Source organism: Mytilinidion resinicola (assembly GCF_010093595.1).
Source record: "Mytilinidion resinicola strain CBS 304.34 unplaced genomic scaffold BDZ99scaffold_4, whole genome shotgun sequence".
Taxonomy (NCBI): Eukaryota; Fungi; Ascomycota; class Dothideomycetes; order Mytilinidiales; family Mytilinidiaceae; genus Mytilinidion; species Mytilinidion resinicola.
In genome coordinates, this window is record NW_022985440.1 from 1,832,750 (window position 1) to 1,858,491 (window position 25,742).

General features: G+C 37.8%; 5 protein-coding genes across 5 annotated transcripts; 2 read left to right on the forward strand and 3 right to left on the reverse strand.

Moving 5' to 3' along the window:
- Positions 1-490: 490 nt before the first annotated feature.
- BDZ99DRAFT_379852 (uncharacterized protein) lies at positions 491-724 on the reverse strand (the record flags this gene model as incomplete). Its single annotated transcript, XM_033715166.1, has 1 exon — positions 491-724. A coding segment is annotated over one exon (234 nt), but the record flags the coding sequence as incomplete, so codon positions are not given.
- A 5,635-nt stretch (positions 725-6,359) lies between these two features.
- On the forward strand, positions 6,360-7,577 carry BDZ99DRAFT_554766 (uncharacterized protein; the record flags this gene model as incomplete). Its single annotated transcript, XM_033727135.1, has 3 exons — positions 6,360-6,528; positions 6,949-7,214; positions 7,274-7,577. The coding sequence occupies 3 exons, from the start codon at positions 6,360-6,362 to the stop codon at positions 7,496-7,498; spliced, it is 660 nt and encodes a 219-aa protein (XP_033581278.1). The 3' UTR covers positions 7,499-7,577.
- Positions 7,578-7,817: 240 nt separating this feature from the next.
- On the reverse strand, positions 7,818-9,360 carry BDZ99DRAFT_437219 (zf-C3HC-domain-containing protein; the record flags this gene model as incomplete). The annotated part of the gene is made up of 2 exons (XM_033717572.1): positions 7,818-8,875; positions 8,934-9,360. 2 exons carry the CDS (start codon positions 9,358-9,360, stop codon positions 8,169-8,171), a joined length of 1,134 nt encoding a protein of 377 aa, XP_033581279.1. The 3' UTR covers positions 7,818-8,168.
- A 1,316-nt stretch (positions 9,361-10,676) lies between these two features.
- BDZ99DRAFT_460000 (uncharacterized protein) lies at positions 10,677-11,501 on the reverse strand. The gene is made up of 2 exons (XM_033719287.1): positions 11,189-11,501; positions 10,677-11,071 (listed from the first exon to the last, which is right to left on the reverse strand). Exons 1-2 carry the CDS (start codon positions 11,483-11,485, stop codon positions 10,952-10,954), a joined length of 417 nt encoding a protein of 138 aa, XP_033581280.1. The 5' UTR covers positions 11,486-11,501; the 3' UTR covers positions 10,677-10,951.
- A 12,848-nt stretch (positions 11,502-24,349) lies between these two features.
- BDZ99DRAFT_380488 (uncharacterized protein) lies at positions 24,350-24,706 on the forward strand (the record flags this gene model as incomplete). Its single annotated transcript, XM_033715190.1, has 1 exon — positions 24,350-24,706. A coding segment is annotated over one exon (357 nt), but the record flags the coding sequence as incomplete, so codon positions are not given.
- Positions 24,707-25,742: the final 1,036 nt, after the last annotated feature.

The window sequence follows — 25,742 nt, forward strand, 5'->3', positions numbered from 1 at the left end:
TTAAACATTTTTATCTCTCTATAGCTTTTATACTTAGGGGCCGATACGGTGCATCTAATTAGCTATAAAAAGTGGCCCGAGCGTTGCGCCTTAATTAACAGGTTAAGGGATAAGGCTTTAGACTATATTCTAAACTCTTAGTAAGATAGTATTTAATTATTTCTAATTGTTTAGAAACTAGGTAGGCTACTATAAACAGCGGCGCATCTATAAATAAGAATCTAGGGGGTCTATCCGGAGAAAGCTATACTAGAGCAATAATATATATTTAAGCTTCTGTTTAGTTAACTTTATTTCCCTATATTTATTAACTAGGCAGCCCGTTATCCTTTCCCCCAGCCGGCCACTAATCTATATAATCTATCTCCCCTATTACTATTTTCCTAAAATTTATCCTAACACTCTACTATATATACTTTAAATAAGGTTTCTTATTCTAATCCTCCCTATAATCCGAAATATCACTAAATCCCTTCCTTGCGCCCCTCGGCTAATAGTGCTGGAACAACTGTGGCTGCACAGTTAAATATGTCCTATGCACACGCCTATTCGCCCCAGTGTAGAACTCGCGCAGCATAATATCTAGGTTTAAGGAGAACTTGTTAACGCCGAGTTCGTAGAGTAGGCGGCGAGCGCCCCGCTGCGAGACGGCGTAGGCCAGCGAGCAGACGCCGCCGGTGGCGTAGTGCACGACGCGCGTGTGGGCGGGATAGTTATTGGTGAGGTCTTCGGAGCCCTATTGGAAATAGATAAATTACTTCTTAGGGACGGTGAGGTTGTTAGAGTGTACAACACAACCGAGCGGGTTAAGGGGTTTGTTGTTGGGCTTAGGAAACTGCATGCCGCAATGGCCGAGCTAGAGCAGATCCTAATTATCGCTATATAGAGAATTAAAGGGCTTAATTATCCTAGGAGCGCTTTTAAAAGAGATATTTAGGATCTAAGCTTTTGGTTTTAGGATAGGAAATGTTAAGTTGGCGAATTTAGAGGGATTTAAAGAAAAAGGTTATATTAAAGCGCGGGATAAAAGTGCGAAATTCTGTAGTTAGTCCCTAATTTATATATCCTAGTTTATATTATCTTCTATTATAAGGGCCGTGGAAATATTCTGTTAGGTAATACTATAGAAAGTGCTTTAGTAATAGATAAAGTATATATAAGGATTTCTAGAGTACGCATATTAGAAGAGCTTTTATATATACCCTCTAGTATTCTTTAATACTATTAGAAGGGTTTTAGTAATTTCCTAGAGGCAGCACCTTATTAAGTATATCGGCGCCTTTTACTGCATCTATCTAATCGAGCTGTATATTGCTTAGGGCAGTAGCTAGAAAAATAGCGTCTTTATAATCTATCCGGGATAGGAGATTAAGGACGAAGATTTTCTAGAACTAACGCATTATAAGGGTCTGCTTAGACATACAGAGTATAAAGTTGCGGAAAAGAAATTTAGAAGTACCCTAAGAGTTCGGTTCTATATATATTCTAAAAAGCTACTTTACGCAACTGCCCCGCTTAAGTATAGCAATTTATTTAATGCAGATAATAGTTCGCATTAAAAATAAAGTAGAAATAAAGATAAAGTAATAATCCTAACTATTATATAATAATCCTAACTATTATAAGTTAAATGCGCCTTTAAGGTATAGAATTTGCAATTATAATAGAGCGGCTAAGATCGCGCAGATTCTATACGGAATTAAGGAAAGTCTGGCATCTTTAAGAAAGGCTAAGGTATACAGCACAGCTAAGCGCCCTACGGCGCATGCGAAAGGCTAATCCACAGCTATAATAAAGGATCTTATATAGGCCTGCGGCGTATACTAATAAGAAGGCAAAACAAATATAGTATAAATATAGTGTTAGGCGCAGGGAGCCTCTACCTAGGGTGCCAGCAGGCCAGGAATAGAATAGTCTGCGCCGAGCCGCTAGCCGTAAGTAAAATAGGCTGGAAGCTAAAGCTTAGGTTCCTATTAGCCGTAATATTACTAGAGATCTAGCTTTCTCGACTTTATAATTTTGCTCCTAACTATAACAGCTTTATAAAATATTTCCCAGGTAAATCTACTTTATCTTATCTACTAATTCCACTTATATAAATACTATGTAAATCTTGCGATAGTGCAAAAAATCTTCGATTTTAGCTACAGCCTCTGGATGCGTTTAGTAGACTAGCGCGGATATTAAGCTACGAAGCGCAGCTGTAAAAAAGGGATAATCTTAAAAGCTACGCCTTGCAGTACCTTACTTTTTTATATACTTAGCTTAGCCTTAGTAAGCTTAGGTCTAAAAAAGGGTTTCCTCTATTCTAGTTCTATTTAGTATATCTATGGCGTTAAATCCGCGCTTGTTTACCGGACGCAGCTAGAGGCTAAACAGCCCCTAAACGCATTCTATAGCTAGTATACAGGTGTTTTTCTAGAAAAGACGGGACGGGATCTCTATTTAATTAAGCTTATTAGTCTAAAGCAGTCTATTTTAGGGATTAAAAGCTACTATAACACCGTAACCACTTGCAATAATAACTATAAAATAGGTCTAGAAGCTGTATAATAAGTAGTTAGTTAAGAACTTATTTCTATCCTGCTGTGCTACAGCTACTAATTTTGTGTATACGTCTGGGACTAGCGGCCAGATTAGACCTAGCTATTAGGCTATACCGCGCCGCACCTATAAACAGAGCAGCGTTCTTGCCGTTCTCTTAGGTATTACTACAGCATCTACTCTACTATAAATACTCTTATTCTTTCTATTTTTCTAGAGGCACTAGTTTAATACCAATATTTTAATTAATTAGGCCCCTTACTATCCTTGGCCACTTACTTCTTACTATTAGAGTTAGCACCTAAAGCAACTTCTTTACCTTTCTAAGTTAGGCTGGCGATAACACTAACTATTCTAATAATATTAATCTCCAGCTTTCTTCTATTTAACACCTTATATAGAAGACAGACTTTAAGTCTTATAAAATTAAACTTTAGCAGCAAAAAATAACAGGAAGCTATAATCCTTTAGGGAAAATTATACCTGGTATATCTACCTTAGATTATTTATACTTAAAGCGCCCGGTATTAATAAAGAAACCGTCTAGAGGGGAAATTATTATCCTTCGGAATAAACAATATTAAATAGACCGTCCAAACTTATAGTATAAATTTAACGGACTTAAATATATTCTTCCTTTTAGTCGGGAATATAGCTAGAGACGGGTTCTTTACTTGCCACTATTTTAATATTACAGCGGAAGAAGTCTCGTCGTCTATTACTACGTTAGCAATATTTATAACAACCTTAACCTTAATTACAGACTTAAGTATAAGAAGCGCTACGGCTATACAGTTCTTCCCGGCCCTAATATTAAGCGCTATAACTTGATTACTATAACTATAAAACAAAGACACTATAATAAAGGTCGGACTTAGTGTTGGCTTAGGCCTAGGTATACCTATAATCCTACTTTTTAGTGTATACCTTAGCATACAAGCTATAAAAACGCGTTAAATAGCAGGGGAAGCCGCGGATTAGTCTATCTATATTAGTCCTAATCCTCTAAAGTATCTACTAGTAGAGTACTTATAAGCGCCTTCTAAAGAAGAGCTTTATATAGAGCTGTTAGAACTACCAGGAGATAGATTATATACTACACAGGAACTACTAGAAGGTAGATACAACGCTCCGCAGGAACTTTTATAATACTGGGTATAGTAGTAGGTTATAAGTTTAACACGAAACCTTTAGTTTATACTTATAGGTTATATTCTCTTATTATCTATATATGCGGAAAGAAAGTTAATTAATAATAGATATACACTTCTCTCTAATTTAGGGCCTGTATTTTCCTTTAAATATAATCTATTAGATTATAATAATCCCCTATAGCAAGCAATATTAGCAGCAATTAGGGATAAATTATCTATATTATATACTCTTTATTTAATGTTTAGACGCTACGGCCTGGAATCCGAGCAGATCTATTTACTAAACATTAGCTCCCTAATATTAATTAAATAACACTTTAATATATTCGCCAATCTAAAGGACCTATAGACCTATTATATTAATAAATCTAATATCTTACCGCGCTACCTTAGGCGGCCGTAGAGTATTACTTTAATTAAAGAAGTTCTTATAGAGGTATATTTAAAGTCGCTGTTATCTCCAAATATTACTATATTGAGTTGATTTGTTAAGTTAGGACTAAGATGCGGCCTAGAGACCTTCGAGTAACTAGCCTATTATATATCCGCCGCGTATCTTGCTTCTAGAGTTTGCATGTTTTCTCTAGATCTTAAGGAAGGGAGGTGGATAATATATATCGGAAAGCGATAGAGATAATAGAGGTAAGAGGCAGCGTTGTATCCTAAAGGAGAGTTAAGCGCTGGATAAGGGGCCACTAAAAACGGCTAGCGCCGACTCCAAGCGCTATGCGTTATCTTAGCCTTCCTATCCCAACTTCTTTATATTTTTATTAATTTCTATCCTTCTCCGTTCGCTTTCCTTCTTAAGCTTCGCGCACTTACAGCGTTTAATATATTGCATATTGTTTCTTTATACTACTAGCCCTATGCTGCTATAGCTCCGAGGTTAGATCTTATAAGGGACTTAAGGCTAAGAATGCGATTCTACTCTAGTTACACCCACTATATATACTATGTCTCTGGAGCCAGCGCTCGCCAACGGACTGTAAAGAAGGAAGAGCACTAGCAAAAATATAGCTGCCTTGGCTCCGGTGCGTTCGGGACTGTATGGCTTAAGAAATTAGTGTCGGGAGAGGCTGATGCGAAGCAACGTGCCGTAAAGGAAATCCGTAAGAATAGCTATCTATTAAGTACTATTAACTATAGTTATAAGCTTAAAGCTATTGCTAAATTTTCCTATAAATAATATAAATAATGCTTTATGCAATCCTCTAGGTGGTATAAGAGCGGGGAAAGCATTTTTATTACTATAGAGTATTTTCCCCTTAGCGATCTCCAGGATTACCTAGCGAAACCCTTGCCAGTATTAGAAGTTTAGTAGATTACTTTTCAGATCCTGGAAGGCATCGCATTTATGCACGAGAATGGTTTTGCCCACCGAGACTTAAAACTAACAGTAGGATCTATCTTTTTCCAAGACGTAAAATCTAATATTCCTAACTATAACTTAGTGTAGAATATATTGGTAAAGTTAATAGGACCTAATTAGTGGGTTAAAATTGGCGATTTTGGCATTAGCAAACGTGCAGAGGGACTTACTGCTCTACGGACGCTGAATAGAACGCCGGGATTTTTAGCACCCGAAATACTTATGCAACTTGGCCTTCTTGATTTTAATAATCTTAATGTCGAAGACTAATACACCGTGTCCGTTAATGTCTGGGCTTTAGGAGAGATTGTCTTTCGGGCGTTAACCGGGGAGACACCTTTCCCAATTAGACGTCTAGGACCCTACGTTAGGGGAAAAACAACTTTCCCTATTGAAATTTTGGCAGTCCACGGCATTAGCAATAACGCTTGTGATTTTGTAAAGTCTCTTATAGCTCCTTTGCCAAAAGACCGGCTAACGGCCAAAGATGCCATGTTGCACGCCTGGGTTAAGACATAAAGGGCTTCTTCGGTATAGTTATCTCTCGATTTATAAAGGTGTGCTTTACTCCTTGCTCTCCTCTGCTATTTAGAACGCAGTCTTATGTTCATCGCCTTATCTCTAGTTCTGAAAGTTTTTTTCAGGCAGATATATTATTGCCCGACTTTGATATAACAGGCGCTTCGGCATTGTGGACTACTGGGGTCGATCAGACGCACGAGCCTTATCTCACAATAGGTGCAAACACTAATGCCAAAACCACAACCAAATCTTAAATAGCACAAGAGTTTTTAACCGGGCTGTTAACTGTAATCCCGCGAGCAGACCAAGTCGTCGTTGCGAACACGTTGACGCCCACAGCCGACAGTTTGTCAATTAGCAGATCCTAGATGTCGCGAAAGCCTGTGCTGCAGTCTATCATCGCAGAGAGATAAAATAATAAGACTTTGGAGACGATAAGAGATCCCGATCCTCCCTATCTATCCAACTTTAAAGAGTTATCTTAACTAACTCCTTCCTCCAGTCTCAGAACTCCGCTAACTCTATATAGGCCGACCTTACATATCTCTCCCCATCCACATAATTCTCTTAGTCCTAGTTCGGGGGTAATACTATCTCCGCATAAGCCAGTCTTCCAAACTTCATCCCCGCTTCCCGTGTCTTCCAGTCCAAGCCCGGAGGCTTCACAGCCCCTGCTTGCGCCTATTGCTATAAAGCCTCTCTTACAGATAATAAGCTCTAAGGATAACGGCAGCCCCGACCTCTTCTTCGACAACCTCCCCTCGCCAAGGATGGGCGAGGTCCCTCCCGCCCTCTCCCCACTCGACGCCCTACCGCTGCCGGTTTTGCGTGACGCGCCGATGGAGGAGAGTAAGAAAATAAGCGAAGTCTCCCAAGAAGACAGCGTGACCGAAGTGGAAGACCTTGGCAATCCTCTCCAGTCGGACCAACTACTTACTTGTAAATATTACTTCGGGCCATATATTTTACGTCGAATGCTATATAAAGATTGCAGAGTTAAGATAATATGCGGTCTAAAAAATAATAAAGGGGAATTGATTGCAGTCCGTCTTTACCGTCGCGACGCCTCGGATCCGCAACAGGCATTGAGCGTTCACCTGGAGAACGCGATCTAATCAAATACCAACTATAAAAATATCTAACAACTACTTGAAATGATTCGCTCTAAAAATCATATTGGCCTTGTCCTTCAGTATCCTAGCGGCGGTACGCTTGTTGATTACGTATCCTCGCACAAAATGCTTAAAGAAGATACTGCTCGAAGGTTTTTTAGTTAACTTCTCGGAGCGATATTGTATTTGCACGGCTTTGGAGTTATCTATTATAATCTGAACTTAAGAACACTACAACTCGATAAAGACGGCAATATCGTTGTGACGGACTTCAGTATGGCAGGAACATTTAATGCGAAGAATAAACCAACTAAAGCCATGGAGCGGGGTTCAAACAACCGGGAATACATCGCATTATTCAACCTTGCGCAGGCGGACCAGCACGGAAAATTGCGGGGCGTCTGCTTGGAGAATTCTGAGAGCCTTCTGCCCTACACCGGCCCTGAACTTCTCAAATACGATGACATGTATACAGGCCCGTGGGTTGATGTGTGGAGTTGCGGAATAATCTTGGTAAGTTCTCGCTGTAACGCCTACAGAGTCAGTTATATTCCTGCGCTGATATGCAAAAGTATGCGATGCTATGCGGATCCCTTCCCTTTTACGACGATTTAATGAATCCAATGGGCGACAATATCATTATGCTACAAAATTACATCAACCTAACGCCTCTGACCTTTCCAAGCTATGTCACGTCTTCTGCTAGAAAGCTTATCTCGGCAATGCTAGAACCGGAGCTTCGCAAACGTATAGGTGTTCGCGGGATGCAGGTTGGCCCTTGGCACTATGGTTATTAAACCGGCCAATCCTCAATCGGATTGACGGTCGGTTTGTTTGTATCACTTGTAGTTAGTCCAATCGGATTAAGCCTACAGCCAATTAAAGCTCAAGCGCGGCTTAACCTAATTATTCCGATTAGTGCATAGTTTGAACACCGCCCACCCACTCCTCTATAGTGAGACAAATCAAAGACGTGCGAGTAGGTTTTATAGAAACGATATAAGCCGGGCACGGACGCTGCACGTGCTAAGCGTGGCAGTTATGTGCCGTAGATCACGTAGATGCTAGCGAGTAAGGGAGTAGATGGGAAACTCTGATTGATGATTTGAGGAACATGCTACTAGATAATTCAATATCCTAAACCTAGCTTAATATCCTCGTAGCTCCCTCACTGTGATCCGTCGTTTTCGACGGGCGGAGATATCGCTATCGTAGTCGTATGTAATGGCCTTTGAACCTATGAACCACGACAGTCCTGTCCTAGCCTGTTAGGAGTATTCTCATAACTCCTCCACCGTGACTCAGGGCCTTGGCCGGACAGACCATAATCGCCACCCACCTCGTCCACTTACCGATCCTAATCAGCTTGGGGCTGGGCGGTAATGGTGGCGGAGTTAGCGTTTGTCTTTCGTAGAGCAGAGGAGCTTCTCTTCAGGAAAACACTAATGTCAGCCTCGAGCTAGAGCCTCAGGAATCTCCACCCTTCCCTAGGGACTTCAAACTTCGCTTGCTGGTCGATCTCTTCAACTTACTCTTCAACCGCTGCCACCTCCCCGCGAGATCCTTATCCCCCTTCTCCTCTCCTTCTTTCTTCCCTGCTATATCCGCCTCGCCACCAACCTCAGCACTGCCCTGCGTCGCCGTAGTGTCCCGCCTTTTGTTGACACCGAGTACATACTGTAGCGTCCGCCACGCCGCGAAGCCCGCCACTTGTCCGTCCGGCGGGTTAGCCTGCGCCTCCGCGTTTTTCCAGGGGCAGTGCTCGCGGTGTGTTTCGAGGAGGTTGAGGAGGAGTTGAGATTCTTCGGCGTTGACTTTCTTAGCCATAGTCGCGATACGCTCTTTCGTGTAGAGCCATAGACCCACGCGCTGGAAACAGTGAGAACACTGTGCGATGTAGAGGCCGTCTTGGGCGACGCCATTCCAGCCGAATAGGGCAAAAGCGAAGGCTGTGAGGGAGGGCGGTGGTGTTTCTTCAGTAGCAGCGTTCTCTTCTGCGGCGGCGAAGAATGAGGGTGGTAAGCACTTGATGAGAGACGATGGATTGATGCCGGTGAATTTGACACACTCGAACGGAGGCAGGTGTGCCTCGATCGCTTTGAGGGACTGATACCGCCGTGAGAGATCCGCCTCGCAGACATCGCGTCGCGCAATCGGGATATGATAGATATCCTCTGCAACCAGATTAGCATCATCCCCTACACCGACGTAGCCATACCCATCCGAACTTACTCTTACAACCCGCCCTCCTCCACAAACAAAACTCCGCATGCCCCTCCACAATCCTCTCCGCATACGCCGCCACCAACTCTTCCTCAACATCCACACTCCAGTCCTCCGAGCCCTCAATCTCCTCCCCCTTGTCATCCTTCCGCTTCGGCCTCAGACTCACCACCACTCTAGCCTCGCATCCCCCCTTACAAGCAACGGTATTCCACGCTTCACACACCCACCCCCTCTTCACCCATTGCACCTTATTAATAGGGTCTGGTTTCATCGTCCACAGCTTCACATCCGCAAACGTCTTCAGCCGCGCCAGAAACGCGTCTTGGCTGTACGGCACGTAATTCGGCGTCTTCCGCGGGGGCGTCGACGCAGTCGTCTTCGACTTGACGGAGCGGATGGTCCTGGGGCTGGCGTGGGGGCGTGGCTTATCCATCGAGATCCGGGAAATCATGGAGACGTCGGAGTGGCGAGAGCGTTTAGATGGCGGTTCGGTAGTAGAGGGGACGGCGAGGGTTAGCCCTTTTATATTACTACCTGCACCTACTCTATATACTAATCTATATACTTTTTAGCCTCCTTTTTATAGTTATACTCTGCAGGCGCTATAACGTTTCTATAGCTTAGCGGCCGGTTTAATAACTTAGCAGTACCCCTTTTAATACCTGCTAGACGCTAAAACCCTTCTAGACGTGCTTATAGAGCTGTAATCTATTATAGAATATTTATATAGTTATTTTCTTATTCCACCTAAAGTTAAGGCTAAGCACTGTCTTACCTTTAAGCTCCTGCCTTTTTCTATAGTACCTTATCCTTTACACTAGGCGGCCGGCCGCGCTTCTTAGCTATAGGTGTTGCTATATGCGCTGCTATATGCGCTGCTATATACGCTGCTGTATGCGCTACTATATACGCTGCCGTAGATGCTGCTATAGATGCAGCTATAGGCCTAAAAAGGGCTGGATTAATATAAGAAAGATTAGCCGGTGTAGCTGTCGACTAATAGGTATTCTAAGCGATAGGAGCTGGACGAGGGACTATAGAAATAGGCGGTGCTGGCGGCGGAGCTGTCGGCATGCGTCCTGGAGGTATGCTTATATATCTACTCTATCTGGTTTACTACGGTATTTTACTAGGCCGTAGCCCTGCGCTAATACGTGCGCTTATAGAGTAATATGCGCTATCTCTGCTATAGTATAGTACGCCAGCTGTAGCGGGTGGAGGGCTATAGTAAGTGTATTATAGAAAAAAAGGAAAAGAATATAATTAATTGCGATTAAGGCCGTATTTAGAGAGAGTATTTGGAATTAGTAAGCGACTTAGGCAAGCGAATTAGAGGCCTCGGAGCACCCCTCCGGGCTAATTAGAACGTGGTGAAGTAATAGAAGGGGAAAGGGTGTGCGATTAGTAAGAAGGGGGTGTATAATTAGTAAAAAGGGGGTATGCGATTAGTAGCCCCCTTTATATAATAAGTTCTTTTACTATTATAGTATCTGCTATTTCTTTTATATATATACTAATAATAGCCGAGCTAGTATAGTAGTTAAAGTTGTTCTATACTACTTAAATACCTTTTTTATTTTTCTATATAATTCTTTCTATAATAAGGCCTAGATTAATAAATATAGGGGGCTACTAATCGCATACCCCCTTTTTACTAATCGTACACCCCCTTCTTACTAATCGCACACCCTTTCCCCCCCTGTCGCTTCACCACTTTATAATTAGCTCGGATTAACGCGGAGCTTCCCCGGGCATTTACCTATACGTCTATCTACACGTAATACTATACGCGAGGCCGTACGGCCTTACGTACGGCTATATATATAGCTACACGAATAGGAAAAAATATATGCCGATTTGTATAGCCTTATATACAAGCCTAAGTCTAGTATAGAATAGAAGTTCTATTCTAGAAGTGCCTATATGCCTACAAGCATGCTAAACCTGTTAAAACCTCACCTTATTACGGCTCCTTTGCATCGAGCCTGGCCCCCCTGCATTACCACCTGCACCTACTCTATATACTAATCCATATACTTCTTAGCCTCCTCCTTATAGTTATACTCTGCAGGCGCTACAACGTTCCTACGGCTTGGCGGCCGGCTTAATAACTCAGCAGTGCCCCCCTCAACACCTGCTGGACGCTAAGACCCTTCTAGACGTGCTTGTAGAGCTGCAATCTGTTGTAGGATATCTGCACGGTCATCCTCTTGTTCCACCTAAGGTTGAGGCTGAGCACTGTCTTGCCTCCGAGCTCCTACCTTTTTCCGTGGTACCTTATCCTTTGCACCAGGCGGCCGGCCGCGCTTCTTAGCTGCAGGTGTTGCTGTATGCGCTGCTGTATGCGCTGCTGTATGCGCTGCTGTATGCGCTGCTGTATGCGCTTCTGTATGCGCTGCCGTAGATGCTGCCGTAGATGCAACTGTAGGCCTAAGAAGGGCTGGATCAATATAAGAAAGATCAGCCGGTGTAGCTGTCGACTGATAGGCATTCCGAGCTACAGGAGCTGGACGAGGGACTACAGAAATAGGCGGTGCTGGCGGCGGAGCTGTCGGCATGCGTCCTGGAGGTATGCTCGTATGTCCACTCTGTCTGGTTTACTACGGTATTTTGCTAGGCCGTAGCCCTGCGCTGATGCGTGCGCTTGTAGAGCAATATGCGCTACCTCTGCTGTAGCGTAGTACGCCAGCCGTGGCGGGTGGAGGGCCATAGTGAGTGTATTGTAGAAGGAGAGGAAGAGGATGTAATTGATTGCGATCAAGGCCGCATTTGGAGAGAGCATTTGGAATTAGTGAGCGACTTAGGCGAGCGAATCGGAGGCCTCAGAGCACCCCTCCGGGCCAATCAGAACGTGGTGAAGCGACAGGGGGGGAGGGGGTGTGCGATTAGTGAGAAGGGGGTGTGCGATTAGTAAAAAGGGGGTGTGCGATTAGTAGCCCCCTTATTTATATAACTTATATTATTGTCTTTCTCGTAAAACTAAAAGAAAAGGTTGTACTTGCGAAGAAGGTCGGATATATTATTATAGAGTAATAGGTATATAAACTATTTCTTAGTTAACTTCCGGCTTTTAGAAGGCATAATAAGAATAGTTAAATATTTATTGCTAAGGGTAAAAGAATAATTTTATTCAGGTGGGTATAAATAATCGCGTAATAAAGTTAGCACGGATAAGGTTAAAACGCAGTTATATTATATATAAATTGTCGTACGCTTGCCTAACATTTATTAATTTGCTAAGCTAGAATTTAATTCCATTAGTTAACACTTAAAAAAGCGATGCGCGTTATACACCAGTAATAAGTCGTATATACATAGGCTTATATGCTCTCCGCTTAATAATATTTAGCTCGCCATAGCGGAGAGCACTCTATATAATAGAAGCCTATTCTCTAATATACTGTCTTATTAAATAACTTCTATAGATAGTATTGTTTATTAGAGTAAGCTAATACCTATAGTTGCGGCAAAACTTAGCTACTTAAACGGGCGCGATACTAAAAAAAGACCAGCTAGTTCGCCTAAAGCTTGTTGCAGCCGGACTTATCTATAAATATAAAATAGTATAACTTGAAATTAGAGAAATTATATAAATAGAAGTCCCGAAGATCTTTATTCTATTATTAAGCTACTTAGCGAATAACTTTCTTTATCCAGCGTGCGGTTGCTAGAGCGCGACTAATTATGGAAGCATTTATAAAAATACCGAACTTGTTATATAGGAAGACTACTATCTTATTTTAATATAGTTCGGGCTTCTCCAGCAACTGTTTATAAAGAGCGTTAAGTATTAAAGGGGTTATTTGTTGTTATAGTTTAGGAGAGCTATTTAAGGGAGCTCCGTTAAAGTTACGGGATAAAGGCACATGCTCTTAAAAACCCCTATAATACCCGCCTTAGGTGCTAATACCTGCCCACCGTTTCCACTAATATACGGTGCTTAGCGCTACGCTCTATAGCTTTGCATGCCCAGGTAGGTAAACCTTAAAAACTCTATTCGCCACCACCAGCTTAAGAAGCTCCGTTTCCCGTCACTCGCGATGTTATCGGCTTCCACTTCCTCGCGCAGCAGAATTTCAATAACAACAGCCTTAAGGCCCTCTATTTCACCACCTGTTAATAATAGTGGGGACGCGCGCGCACTAGTCCTGCCCGAGGGTTATAAAGAGCATAAGAATAACAGGCAGAAAAGTCTTATAATTGCAAATACTGGCGGGTTATTCTCTGCTAGCTTAAAGGTATACTAGTCTAGGTTATAATTTTAATTGTGTTTTACTTATATATAACTAAGTGTACTATAACTAATAGGGGCGTAAATATTCTAATCGAGTAAGTTAGTTATTCCACGCAGACCTCTGCCTCTTATATATTATCTACTTAAGTGCTGCCGTATATAATAAGCAGCGCTAACTACTACTATAACAAACTCGCCAGCAGTATAGGGCCTTTTAATAATAAAGTTGGTACTTATAATAAATCTCGGCTGTAGGTCGAGTATTATAATAGAAAGCCTGTACTATAAGCACCTTCGACTAATATTAAAACTTATAGCAATACTAAAATATATATTAGCTATTTTAGCAATAAAGCATGCGAAGTTATTTTCAGCTAGTTCCTATATAAGAAGATGCCGTTCGCAGCACGCTGCAGGGTAATATATAGGTGCAGCTGTAGCAGGGTAAGCATATGTTTTATTATGCCTAAGTATATCCGCGTTCTTTAAAATATAATAGCGTAGGACGTCCTAAAGTAGTAACTGCGGATGCCTTTAAGTAGTCTGCCTACTGCCTAATAGATTGCGTTAAGTTCTTAGGTGCTGTTTGCGAGTGCAGCGCTTGTAAATTCTTAGAGAAAGCGCCTATAAGGACCGCAACGTCGGATTAAAGGGCAGGCTGTAGTAGTAGTGGCCGGTGTAGGAGAATAGCTTGCGGGCGGTTCGGGAATAAATAATAGCTGTGCGGCTGCTTAGGAATTAGGTATAAGACCGTATCTAGAGCCTATAGATTATTACTAAGTTACCCGCGCTGTGTAAATACTTATTATCGGTATGCTAGCAATTTCTAGGGCAACTAATCTGCGAATATAAGACAGAGATACCCTATTAAATACTAGGCAGCTACCTGCAGAGGGATAAAAAAGAACTGTGCAAGGCTTCTACTTAACTTACTTTCCCCGGGCAAGTCCCTTATTATATATATAAAAGCAAGGCGGTACCAGGAAATCCCTGCAGAAGATAGTTTATATAAACTACTTATAATTTAGCTTACCTAATAATAAAATAGGTGTTGATTTTATTTTGCTAACTAAAGTTTTAAAAACGGAAAACCCTAAACTACCTTAGAGCCGTATTAATTTTAAAAGCAGTCTTTTAGTAATCGGAGGTGCATCTATAAATAAAGGTCTTAAAATTAATAATCGGAAGTAATAAAGATATTTAAGGGATTCTAGATAAAAAAAACATACTGTAGAAGGGGGCACAACTAGACGGCCGGAGTTACTAATTTTAAGGACGCAATATTGCGATCACGATACTTATTAGGCCGGGCAAAGGTTTTAGTCTTAATTAATATAGCTATAGGTTAGATCCGTAGACCCTTATAGCCAGCATGGTTAATAAACTTAGATAATATACTAATAAAAGATAAGATAGCATTGTAAGCAGAACCCGAAGGCTTAAGGAATATTATATAGTTAATAATCTTGCCGGTGGTAAGGCTAGGGGAATATATAGGCCGGAATTTAGATATAATTCTTATAGCAGTTCTATATAGTAACTTAGTTAGCAAGGCTTAAGTTAAGGCAGCAGATTAGAACTTACACACTCCAGAACCTAATATTTACCTTATTATTCCCTAGCGCGAGCTCTAAGACCTTAGTATGCACGCAATTATTCTACTCGCTCTTATAGTCCTAATTCTCCGCATAGCAATGCAACAGCGCATTAATAGTCTGCACGGTGCGTAGTTTGTATAGCAGCTCCTCTATTAGCCGGTTATCTAATTTAAATAAGTTATAGTGGTTTAAAATCTCACAGTTATATTAATTTTCCAGCCCCTTTTTAGCGCTGTTTAATTATAATATAAGCCTTACCCTTTATAAGTAATCCTTATGCGCTAGAGCGCCTGGGGTCTTTTTAAACTGCGTCTTCTCCGGGTAACTACTAAGCTATAACAGCACCTAGTTAGACTATTGTTGCTTTCTATACCTGTAATTCCCACCTAGCTATACTTGCTAGATTTTACACCGTAACTGCGCGAGCTGTGTATACCGCTATTATATAACCTTTCTACGCTCCAAGACCCTTCTGTGCCGCAATTGGGCGACCCTGCTACGCAACTGCGAGAGCTTTTTACATCGCGATGGCTAAGTTTACTAATCTTAGGCCAGACAGCACATTTATTATAAAAAAAGTTTCTATCTAAGTTAGCGACCCTAGGAAAGCCTATATATTAATTCCTATAGAAGTTGGCTATACTCTGCAGGCTAGCAGCTGCCTTAATAATAGCTTATCGGCTCTTCCTAAGCGCCCGGACAGGTTTACGTTAAGCTATTTTTATAATACCTAACACTTCGCCCTTAGTAATTGTCCACCATCTACTATATAGTTGTTGCTAATCTCCTAATCTTTAGACTTATCGCCCGGCTGCCCCCGCCTAGTTATCTCTTAACAGCTCCCTAACAGTTTACTGTAAATATAAGTCCGGCAATACTATATCTCTACGGCGTGATATATATAATCGCTTTAGACGGAACTCTAGATAGTACCTCGCCTAAGCCTTTGCACTTTTATTTAGCGCATGCTAATAAAAGGTAGCGGAATTCGCGGAACTTACTAGTACTATAAGACTAGAAATCGGAGAGGCGCTTAATAAGTTAAAGGATATATAATTATTAAGGGATAAGAATAGTTACTAAAGTGCTAGGTATAAATACTAGATTATACTGCTATTTCTATTATATACTCCCCTTGCTATAATATACAGTTTTAACTTAAAAAGGATTTTACTTAAAGAAAGTTACGGCTTTAAATCTAAAAAAGCCACCTAAATAGCGTTATAATTAACTAAAAGAAAACCCCTAATATAGTCCAACGCTTAATACTCTACAGCCTTATTTCTATACGCTATAATTTTAGGGGTCTACTTTTTAATCGCGGTAGCTATCTGCTAATAGAATTAACCTAGTTGCTTAGCTGTCCACACGTTAGTATATACCGCAATATAGGCGCTTTCTAAAGTTTAATTTGCAGTATTAGGCTGTAAGGGCACTATTTAGAGTTTATACCCGTTAATCTTTAAGAATATATCTACCGCTATAAGCGCTGTACGTTTATTTCTATTTTAGAAGGCGTGGTTTTTTATAATCTTTTTAAAAAGGCTTACTGCAAGCTAAAATATATTCTATTAGTTAGTATAGTACTTAATACTTATAGGCGACTGCACTGCTAATTCTAATATAAACGGCTAAGTAGGCTAGGCGTTTATAATTAAGAAGTTATAAAGATATATAACTTAAGCAGTAGTTAGGAAGCGGAACTTTGCAATATTAGAGGCTATTACTAAAACAGTTCGCTAGCTTAGTATCTAGTTAATAGCTAAGTATAAGGGTAAAGTTGCGGAGCGTCTAGTATAGTCTATATACCTGTTATTATATCGGCACTAAGTAGTTTTTACGTTCGAGTGCTTACTATTAGTAGTTTTAGAACGCGTAGTATAATAATACTAAGGCTAAGATAACTAACTTTTTTATTAAGGGAATAGAGACTAGTGCTTTTTTATTAATTAAGTTAAGATTTTATATTAAATTTATATAAGTCTATTTACCGCCGCAGATATCCTATAGCTAAATACCGCGCGCTTATTTAGACCGTAGTTAGCCCTATATACTATACTTATAACAGCTTTAATATTTTATAGCTTATCTAAAAATACGTATTAGGTAAATAAAGGTTATTAAAGCCTACTTTGCAAAAGTTTAATAAGTACTATAGCTATACTTATATAATTGCAAAATATAGCAGCGTATAGTAGAAGTTTCTTCGCTAACTAAAGATACTATCTATAGACAACTTTTAGCCGCCTTATAGGTGCGGCGCGGAAATTAGAACTTTAGCTCTTCTATTTTAAATCTAGCAGTCGCATCCTTTCCTTTTAAAAACTTTTTTAGCAATAGAAACTTATTTCTCCACACACGCTAGTGCCTACCTAGGTTCGGCTTATAGAAAGTTAGCGTGTATAGCTTATTATACTCCGCCTATACCTTAAATAACTTATTTATTAGTAACCTTCTAGCTATAAATATTTTAACTTTAAATTAGGGTTAATTTTAAAGTATATAATAAAAATAGGTCTGCTATAGATTTATCGGTTGTAGAGCTGTTTAATAATTAACAAAATATAGTCCTTAAAAAAGAAGCGCTAAAAGAAATATAAGTTTTAAAGCTTATTATTTTTTACCGAATACCTTTTCTAGACTTTTCTAAGATAGTAAGGTAAAGTGCTGTTCTAAGACAAAGTCTAATCCTATAACCTTATCCTAAACCGCTTTCTATTATACTAGAAAGTTTTCCTATATAAGGATTTTTTCTAGTCGAAGTTTTTTAGTTATATTTATAAGGTTGCCTCGCGTTAATAGGGCTATATTAGTTAGAATAGTAAGTAGTTTCCGGATAGGCTTACCGCTACAGGTATCTATTGCGTTTATTTACAGCAGTATTAGTAGAGTAAGTAGTGCTATATTTTCCGCTTATACTAGCCGTCTCGCTATATATTAAGATATACCTATTTATTAGACTTAGTTAGACTAAAGAACCTTTAGTATAGCCTATATATATTTTTATTCGCTATTATAAAATTAACCTACTGCGTTTAATCCTTTCTATATTAGATTAGTATTAATTTATTTCTAATAATTTAATAGTTCCTTTTATACCTTTTAGAATACTTATATATTAGTTATATAAGTCTTATCTAATACTTTATACTCTGCGTACTCTCTCTTTCTAGGTAAAGCTAGTCTAGCTTAGAACGAAAATCTTTTTATTCTTAGAAAATAATAATATATATTAGGGATATAGTAATAGTTAAACTATTAGAGGGAAAAGGCTCCTCCGGTAATAGGATTTCTACTGCTTAGACTTCTCTAAATATACTATTACCCTTGCTTTTTATTCTTTCTTTATTAGTTATAGTAATAGAGTACTCGATAAAAATACTAAAACTACTAAAGTTAGCCCGGAATAGAAACTAATATAGCAAAGAAACTAACGCGTATAATATATTTCCAGGTGCAGGAGAGAGGGACTAGAGGCTCCGGCGTGTTAAAATATTTTCTACACGGTTAGAGCTTAAGTATTCCGTTATAGTATTGGATTTTCCTCTGCCGGCAGTAATAAGTCTATTATAGTATAGAAGAAGAAACTACCGCTAAAAGCGGTGGTTATATATATAACTACTATGCACTAGAAATATATTATTTTTCTTTACCTAGATACCCCTACTTAGTAGATAAAAGCGATAAAATATATAGTTACTAATAGGTGTATTAGGGAACTACCTAATAACAGCAACACACGCCTAAGCTATTTATATTTTATAAGTATAGCTAATAAAAACCCGGAAGTTTAGAGTAGAAAGCCGAGTATTATAGAATAGCTAATAGCTAGATAGAACTAGTAGAAGAAAACTTATATAGTATTAAAAGGCCTCTAAATTAATAATATCTAATCCTAATTAGTAATTTACTTTAACTAAAGTAAATATATAAACCTTAAAGCCTAATCTATTTAGCTATAATAGTTTAAATAATATCCTATTTTTAATATATTTTTCGCTCCTTTATATTTAACACAGGATTTTAAGATCCGTTTTTCTATAATATAATTAAGGTCACGTGTAACAAATTCCCGAGCGCGCTAAAGTAGTTAAGCGAGGATAAGAATTGTTTAAACAAATTCTTGCATCCACCGTTTATCCTCGCTATATTATATCTGCTCTTACTAATAATTAAATTATCTCGCTCTGTTATAATCCGGCAACTATAATTCTTTTAGCGCCGCAGTGCTTAAATAAGATAGTGCGCATTACAGACAGCCTGGCCGTAAAGTTTAGATATTTTATTACCGCTTAAGAATTTAGGAACTAACAGGTTGCACAGCGGCGCCTCGACGCAGACATAGTTAATATACCGACAGCTTATCGGTTTATATAGAAAGAGGAGATTGGGTATATTATAATAGACTATATTAATAGTAATACGCTTAACCTAGAGGGGCAGGATTAAGGGCTGCGTAGTATACTATAAGCTTAATTTATTAACGCAACGCTAGAAGTCGATAACTAGTACGCGGCCTGCACTGCCTGCAGAAGCCTCTGCGCTGCAAATCGGATATAATTACGCTATACACTAGCTGCGCTGCGTGAAAAGCAAGAAAATTAATAAGATATAAATAGCGCAACTTCTGAAATTTAGATAAATTGTCCCTAGCTTGCGAGGCCGAAGGGGCCTAGTTATTACCGCGCTTTTTACTTTAGGCGGGCGTCGCTATTATAGTAAGGGCTAAGATAACTATAGGTTAAGTTACTTGTAGTGTTGTATCTAGATTAGTGCCGTCCGCAGCATTCCTTTCTAAATACCGCGAGATAACAGGCTTTAGTAGCCAGTTATACTGCTATACTATAGTCCTGTTTAGCGCCCCGCTATTTTTAGTCTCTATAATTATATTTATTTATGCAGCCCTCGGGTTTAAACCTGGAACTGCGCGCTAGAAGCATTTTACGCGCGGTCGACCGTAGGCGCTTCGGGGCAGGAAGACAAGGGTTATTGGTCGGCAATAGACCGTTTGGCGGCAGACTTATCTTAGTAAAAAGGGAGCATGTGCGCTTTAAAGCGCAAGCAAAAGAACGGAGGGAGGATAAGGGTATTATTCTGCACGGCTTAGGAAGGTAGTGCAGGTATATAGGGGTTTTTGTGTACGCTGCTAGCGCCGAAAACGTTATCTAACTAGATATTAGTAGGACTTAATATTATAGCGTCGGGTAAGGTAAAAAGGCGGTGTAAAAAAGATCTAACAGCAACAGGCACGGAGCATGCAAGAAGGCGGCATTTGTGGTAGTATCGCGGGCCACGTAAGCTAGGCGCCTAATTTAAATTATCTTACTAGGTCTATTATATAGCTGTAGGCGTTTAGTGAAATTAATAACCCGTTTGCTGTACGAATAAGAACAGGCTATAATTATACAATCCCTTGCAGATATTAAGAGGGCTATTTACAGGTATCTAGCGACTCTAACACTATAGACTAGGGCTAAATACACAGCTAAAATGCGCGTTATCGCGGATACCTTTCCTATTCCGCTGCTTAACAGTTAAATTACCCAACCAAGTAAAACAGGAGAGGTTGGCTTATTACGCACGTGACGCGAAAAAGATGTTTAGTAGGGCAAGGACTTTAAGGGCAAAACCGGCTGCAGCCCCACCCGAGCACGGTAGGCGTGCCGTTGGGCGCTAACGCCCGAGAGCAGTTATATACTTTTATCGACTAAGCAACACATTTATATTCCCTTACGCCCGTGGACTCTGCTTCGCTAATTGCCGGTAGTGCAGTTTAGTAAAGTTGCTCTGCGTTTAAGCTTAAGATCTACCTTTTTTTACGCTTCTTGCCTACTCTATACACACTTCCTAAAGGTTATATTTTTGCAAGATATTAAGGTAAATATTAACTAATCTATCCCACCCTTAGTTACTAACGGCTAACAGATCTTTGCGCGAATTATAGCTTTTCTCTCCTAGCTAACTGCTAGAAAACGCCTACCTTAACACCCTTTCCCTAATTCTTAAGCTTATTAAATTTATTCCTCTTCCTATATATGCTGCGCGCCTTTAACTGTATATTATTCTACTATTAATAGTATAAGTCTATAAAACGCGCACTATATAGCTAACCTTCCTTAGCTTTATAGGTAGAAACGCTGGAGTTGTAAATTCTTAAGCCTATTAATATTAAAATATATTATAGTTACAGTAAGTAGCAAAATAAGCTATATTATCCGCAGTATATTGTGTTCAGCCGCTAATATTGCACTAAAAACAGCAGTCCTTATAGACGGCGTATATTTAAATTAAGTTATTATTCAATCGAACTATAGTACTATCTATTAAGCCTAGAATTAAGCGGTGTTACGTTGCTAAGAAACTAGTAAGGATATAATATTCGGCCTAAAGGAACTTTATTAATATTAGCAGATCTGCTAGATATTTAATATACTATTAAAGGCCTTCTATTATATCTAAGAAGGTATATATAGTTATTTAACCCGTATTAATATCTATTTAAACTAATTTATAACTATATTTAGACTAGAGCAAAAGCACTTAAAGAAAAAAAGAAATATATAAATAGTATAATATTTAACGGAGTAGTATCCCCTAGAAAAATAATAGGGAAAAGTAAATTAATTTAGATCTATAATCCTAAGGCAGATATAAGTTCCCTAGTATACTAGGAATATAAAAACCTATCTAAAAATAGTTCTTATAATATTTCTGCTAGATATAAGGTTCGCGTAATAGGATCTATAGTAAAGTTTATATAGATATAAGCTAGAATTTCTTAACTAGATTTATCCCCTTTTTATTACTAACTATTAGAGTAATAGAAATATCTTAGCTCTAATTTTTAAAGGCTAATATATTTATACAGTCTATTATTAATCTTTTTTCTAGGTTATATTCCTATTTCTATTAATAGCTACTCTAGAGAGTATTAAATAGTAGGTCCCCTAGAAGTAGTATCTAACTAATTAGTATATTTAAGTATCTATATTTAATTTCTATAGTAAATATTATTAGTAGTACCTTATAAATAATAAAAGCTTTTTACTTACGCCTGCCTACCGATATAGCACCTGTATTTAGGCTATAGGCTAGGAATTTTAATAATTAGCCTTATATATAACTAAGTAGTAAGGCTTAATATACCTAGCGCTAACTATTCGGCTTATTAAGCGTTTTCTTCGGTGCGTTTTTATTTCCTTAGTTGTATTAAAGTAGCTTTTAAGCCTAATTAACTATTAAAGGCTAGCGAATAATTAACTTCTTACTAATTTTATGTATTAAATTAACTAACCTTTAAGAAATTTATAATATTTTTATAATTATGTAAATAATTTTTCTACTCTAAAAACGTGCAGGATCTTTCCTATTTTTAGAGGCTATATCTATACTTCTTCGGGCTCTATCTCCTTAATAAAATAGTTAAATATATAATTCTATATATAGCTTGCCGTTTAAATAGAAGGTGCTAAGGCTGCTGCCTAAAAAATTACCCTATTAGGGTTTAACTCCCGAATAAGCTTATACTTTATACGCGTCTACTTATTTCTTAATATAATCTATCTAGGATTAAGGGCAGAGTTCTTTAGGCCTTTAAAGATTAATATAATAGTTTTCTAAACGCTAATATACTTCTAAGCTAATTGTTTTCGATTATACTTACCCTAGTTATCTCTGCCTATAATAGGAATTTCCTACCTTTTTTATAAATTTATTCTGCACATTTTTTTTCTAGGCGTTCGATTTGTCCCGTAATTTTTACTGCAGCCTTTTAAAGCCTATTACTTAAAGCTTTAAAACTATAATACTATTTCTTAGATTAGCAGGCTTTAATATAGTATATACTTTCTGCTATTAACTCGGCTTTTTAGATAAAAAATTCTAAATAGAATATAGTAGTAGATACTGCTAATAATATAATAGGCCCGAATATTCGACGGTCTAAAAATTTTAAAGTTTCTTACAATTTTTGCCAGGCGGGTTAGAGGCTGGCGTGGTTAAGTATGCAGAATATACCGGTGCTAAGTCTAGGGTTTGCAAGGAATAACTTATTTCCTTAATAACTGTTAAGTTTATAAGCAGGGTTAAATAGCTACTTTTATAAAATCTATACTTTTCTCTAGAATACTACCTACTAGGTTAGGCGAAGCCCTACCGCTTTATACCTATTAAGCGTAGTCCTGCACAGTTGCCTTTACTTTTTATATTAATCTAAGACCGGGACTAAAATCCCGTCCTGCAGGCCCTAAGTCTATTACCTACTTAAAGTCTCTACTATATTAGTAGAATACTAGTATAATTTAGTATTCGCTCTAATAGTTATTACTAGAATCTTATATTAAAACTATTAGTAATATCCGTATAAGCAACTGCCTTTCTATACAGCTTAACTTAATTAAGCTTTCTAATATATCGGAACAATATTAGGCGTCTTTTTAGGTTAATAAAGGGAAAGCGCTAGAAAAGGGTATAGTAAATATTTATAGCACAGCTAAATATTATATTAATATATATAAAGAAGGGCAGACCTCTCTCGAAAAATAATACTATTAACCTTCTCTACTTTTAGCTTTTTACTCTAATTTTATACTTTAGATTAATACTTTATATTATATTACTAAGCCTTTCCAGAGCAATAATACTAGTCGCATTTAAGCCCGTTATAATAGCGCTCTTAAACGCTCTTGCTATAACCACCCCTTTAAATAGCCTAAGCGAACCGCTTTTTTACTATAAGTAGTTAGGGCAGCTTATTACCTTTAAAGTAGCTAAACTTTTTAAAAATATCCTGCGGATAGTATAAACAACGCAGGCGGTGCTACCGCCGCCTTTTAAGGTTTAAGTAATTAAAAAGAAAAAGCAATCTAGAATTAGAGCTTCTAAGGTTAAATTCTAGCTAGTAAATAAGATATATACTTCCTAAAATTAAAAATATACTTATATATAAGCTTATAGTCTTTTCTATAGCTAGGATAAAGCAAACTATAAGTATAAAATTATAGAAACGCCTTCTAAGTTAAGTAAAAATAATAAGTATAAAGAGTACTTATTTATTATACGGCAGTAATTTGGTCTATATCCTAGGTATCTTTATATATCGGCGTAATACTAACCTAGAACTAGATAAGAATAATAAGTTTTTTAGTACTTACTTAAATATAAAGTCGGACGAACTAAGAAATATTTTACGGTTATTGCTAAAAGATATAAAAGCTGTCTGCCTTAGAAAAAATAAGCTAACTATAAGTAGATTCTTTATAAATACGGTTTTATTCTAATTTTACTTTTAGATTTCGCCTTATCTTTTATTTAGTTTCCTTTTTTAGCTAAAAGCCTACTAGGAGAGCAGTTTTTCCCCTAACTTAATTAGTGCCCAGCATTTTAATATACTTATAGATTTTCTTAAAAACTATTTCTTATCTATAACTAAGAGTTTCCTGCCGCTTCTAGAGTATAGCAAAATTACCTTTAGCCTTTTTTAGGCCTTATTCTAGCTAAATATATATATTTTTACAGTCTGCAATAGCTTAAATTAACTAAGATATTTTATATATAATTTAGGCGAGTTAAAGACCTTACTTTTAGGCGAAAAGTGCTTCGAACTTAATTATTACTATCTTGGCTATAACGGAAAGGTCTTCGGCAAGGTGGCTACTACTTTTTCTATCTCGGAGTTTTATTTAATAAGAAAAATTGCATCTCTTAATATATTCCCGCTAATATATTATAAGACTAAAGCTAAGATAAGGCAGAATTTTATTTATAATAGACGGAAGTTTATATTTCTTAAAGGGATTAACTACTATAAATATAAAGGCTTCGGTTATTTCCGGATAAATAAAGGCCCGTTAAAATTTCTTATAAGGGGCCGTATTATAGTAAACGCGATAGCGTTTAAAAACGCTAATCCTAACTATAGCAAGCCGCAAGTTAATAAGACTTATTAAGGTTTTTTTGCTATCGATTTTAATGCTAAAATAAAGAAAATATAGTAAAATAAGGTAAAAAGTAGGGGTATAGTTCCTAAAAAGATAAAAAATAAAAACCTTTTAATCTATAATTTAACAGTTCTAGGCTTTAGTTTAGCAAATAAATAATAGGGTTAGACTTTCCTAACTCTTTTATCCGACGGATTATATAACTAATACTAACACTAATAGGCGAATTTACCGTCGCCGATATTAAGAATACTAGATAGAATACCTTAGTATTTTAGTTATTTATAATCCTAGAGCAAAAAAAAAAAATACTTTAAGCACTTATAGAGGGCTATTAGTCTAAGTTAGAAGATATTAAGTTTAATAACGTAATTTTAGGAAAGGGATAAGGCCTAATTTTCCTGCTATAGTAGGTTTACTACTTAGGCACAGGCTATTTTAGCGGACTAATTATTTATTTCCAGTAGCTCGCCTAGGGTAGGAAAGATATTAACAGCTAAAGAAATTACTAAGTTCTAGAAAAGACCTTTTTATATAGTTTATTCCCTTACTAAGCGGAGTTATATATTAGTTTAACTATTAAAAGGCTTATATAGAAGACTTTAGTTTAGATCCGGCCGTTTTAGAAGTATAACTATCTCTAATCCTTAATATTATTTAACGCTAGAGCGCTGTTCTTTTTCTTAATAAGGCTAATATTTTCCTTAAATAACGATCGCTATATAACCTCTAATATAACAGCTTAGTATCGGTTTTCCTACGGTAGCTAAAGTATTTCTAAGGCGTTATATTTCTTATAATAAACAGAGTTAGTATATTTAACAATACTATATAGAGCAGAATATATTTTATACTTAGATATAACGACCTAAATAAAGCAGTAAGGAAAAGCGTGTAGAAAATATTCCTATAATAAGCCGATGCTACTACTAATATTTCTTTTAGAGATCTTAATAAACTTTAGGCTTATTATTTTAATAGAAAACAGGTAAAGCAGTAATTAATTAAAAGTTTCTAAACCTAACGCTAATACTATATTTTAGAT

Excerpts from the sequence above, each read along its gene's own strand:
- BDZ99DRAFT_460000 (XM_033719287.1), bottom strand. The coding sequence starts at position 11,485 with ATGCCGACAGCTCCGCCGCCAGCACCGCCTATTTCTGTAGTCCCTCGT. Across the intron at positions 11,072-11,188 it reads ATAAGGTACCACGGAAAAAG|CGTCCAGCAGGTGTTGAGGG; the intron begins GTAGGAGCTCGG and ends GAAGGGTCTTAG.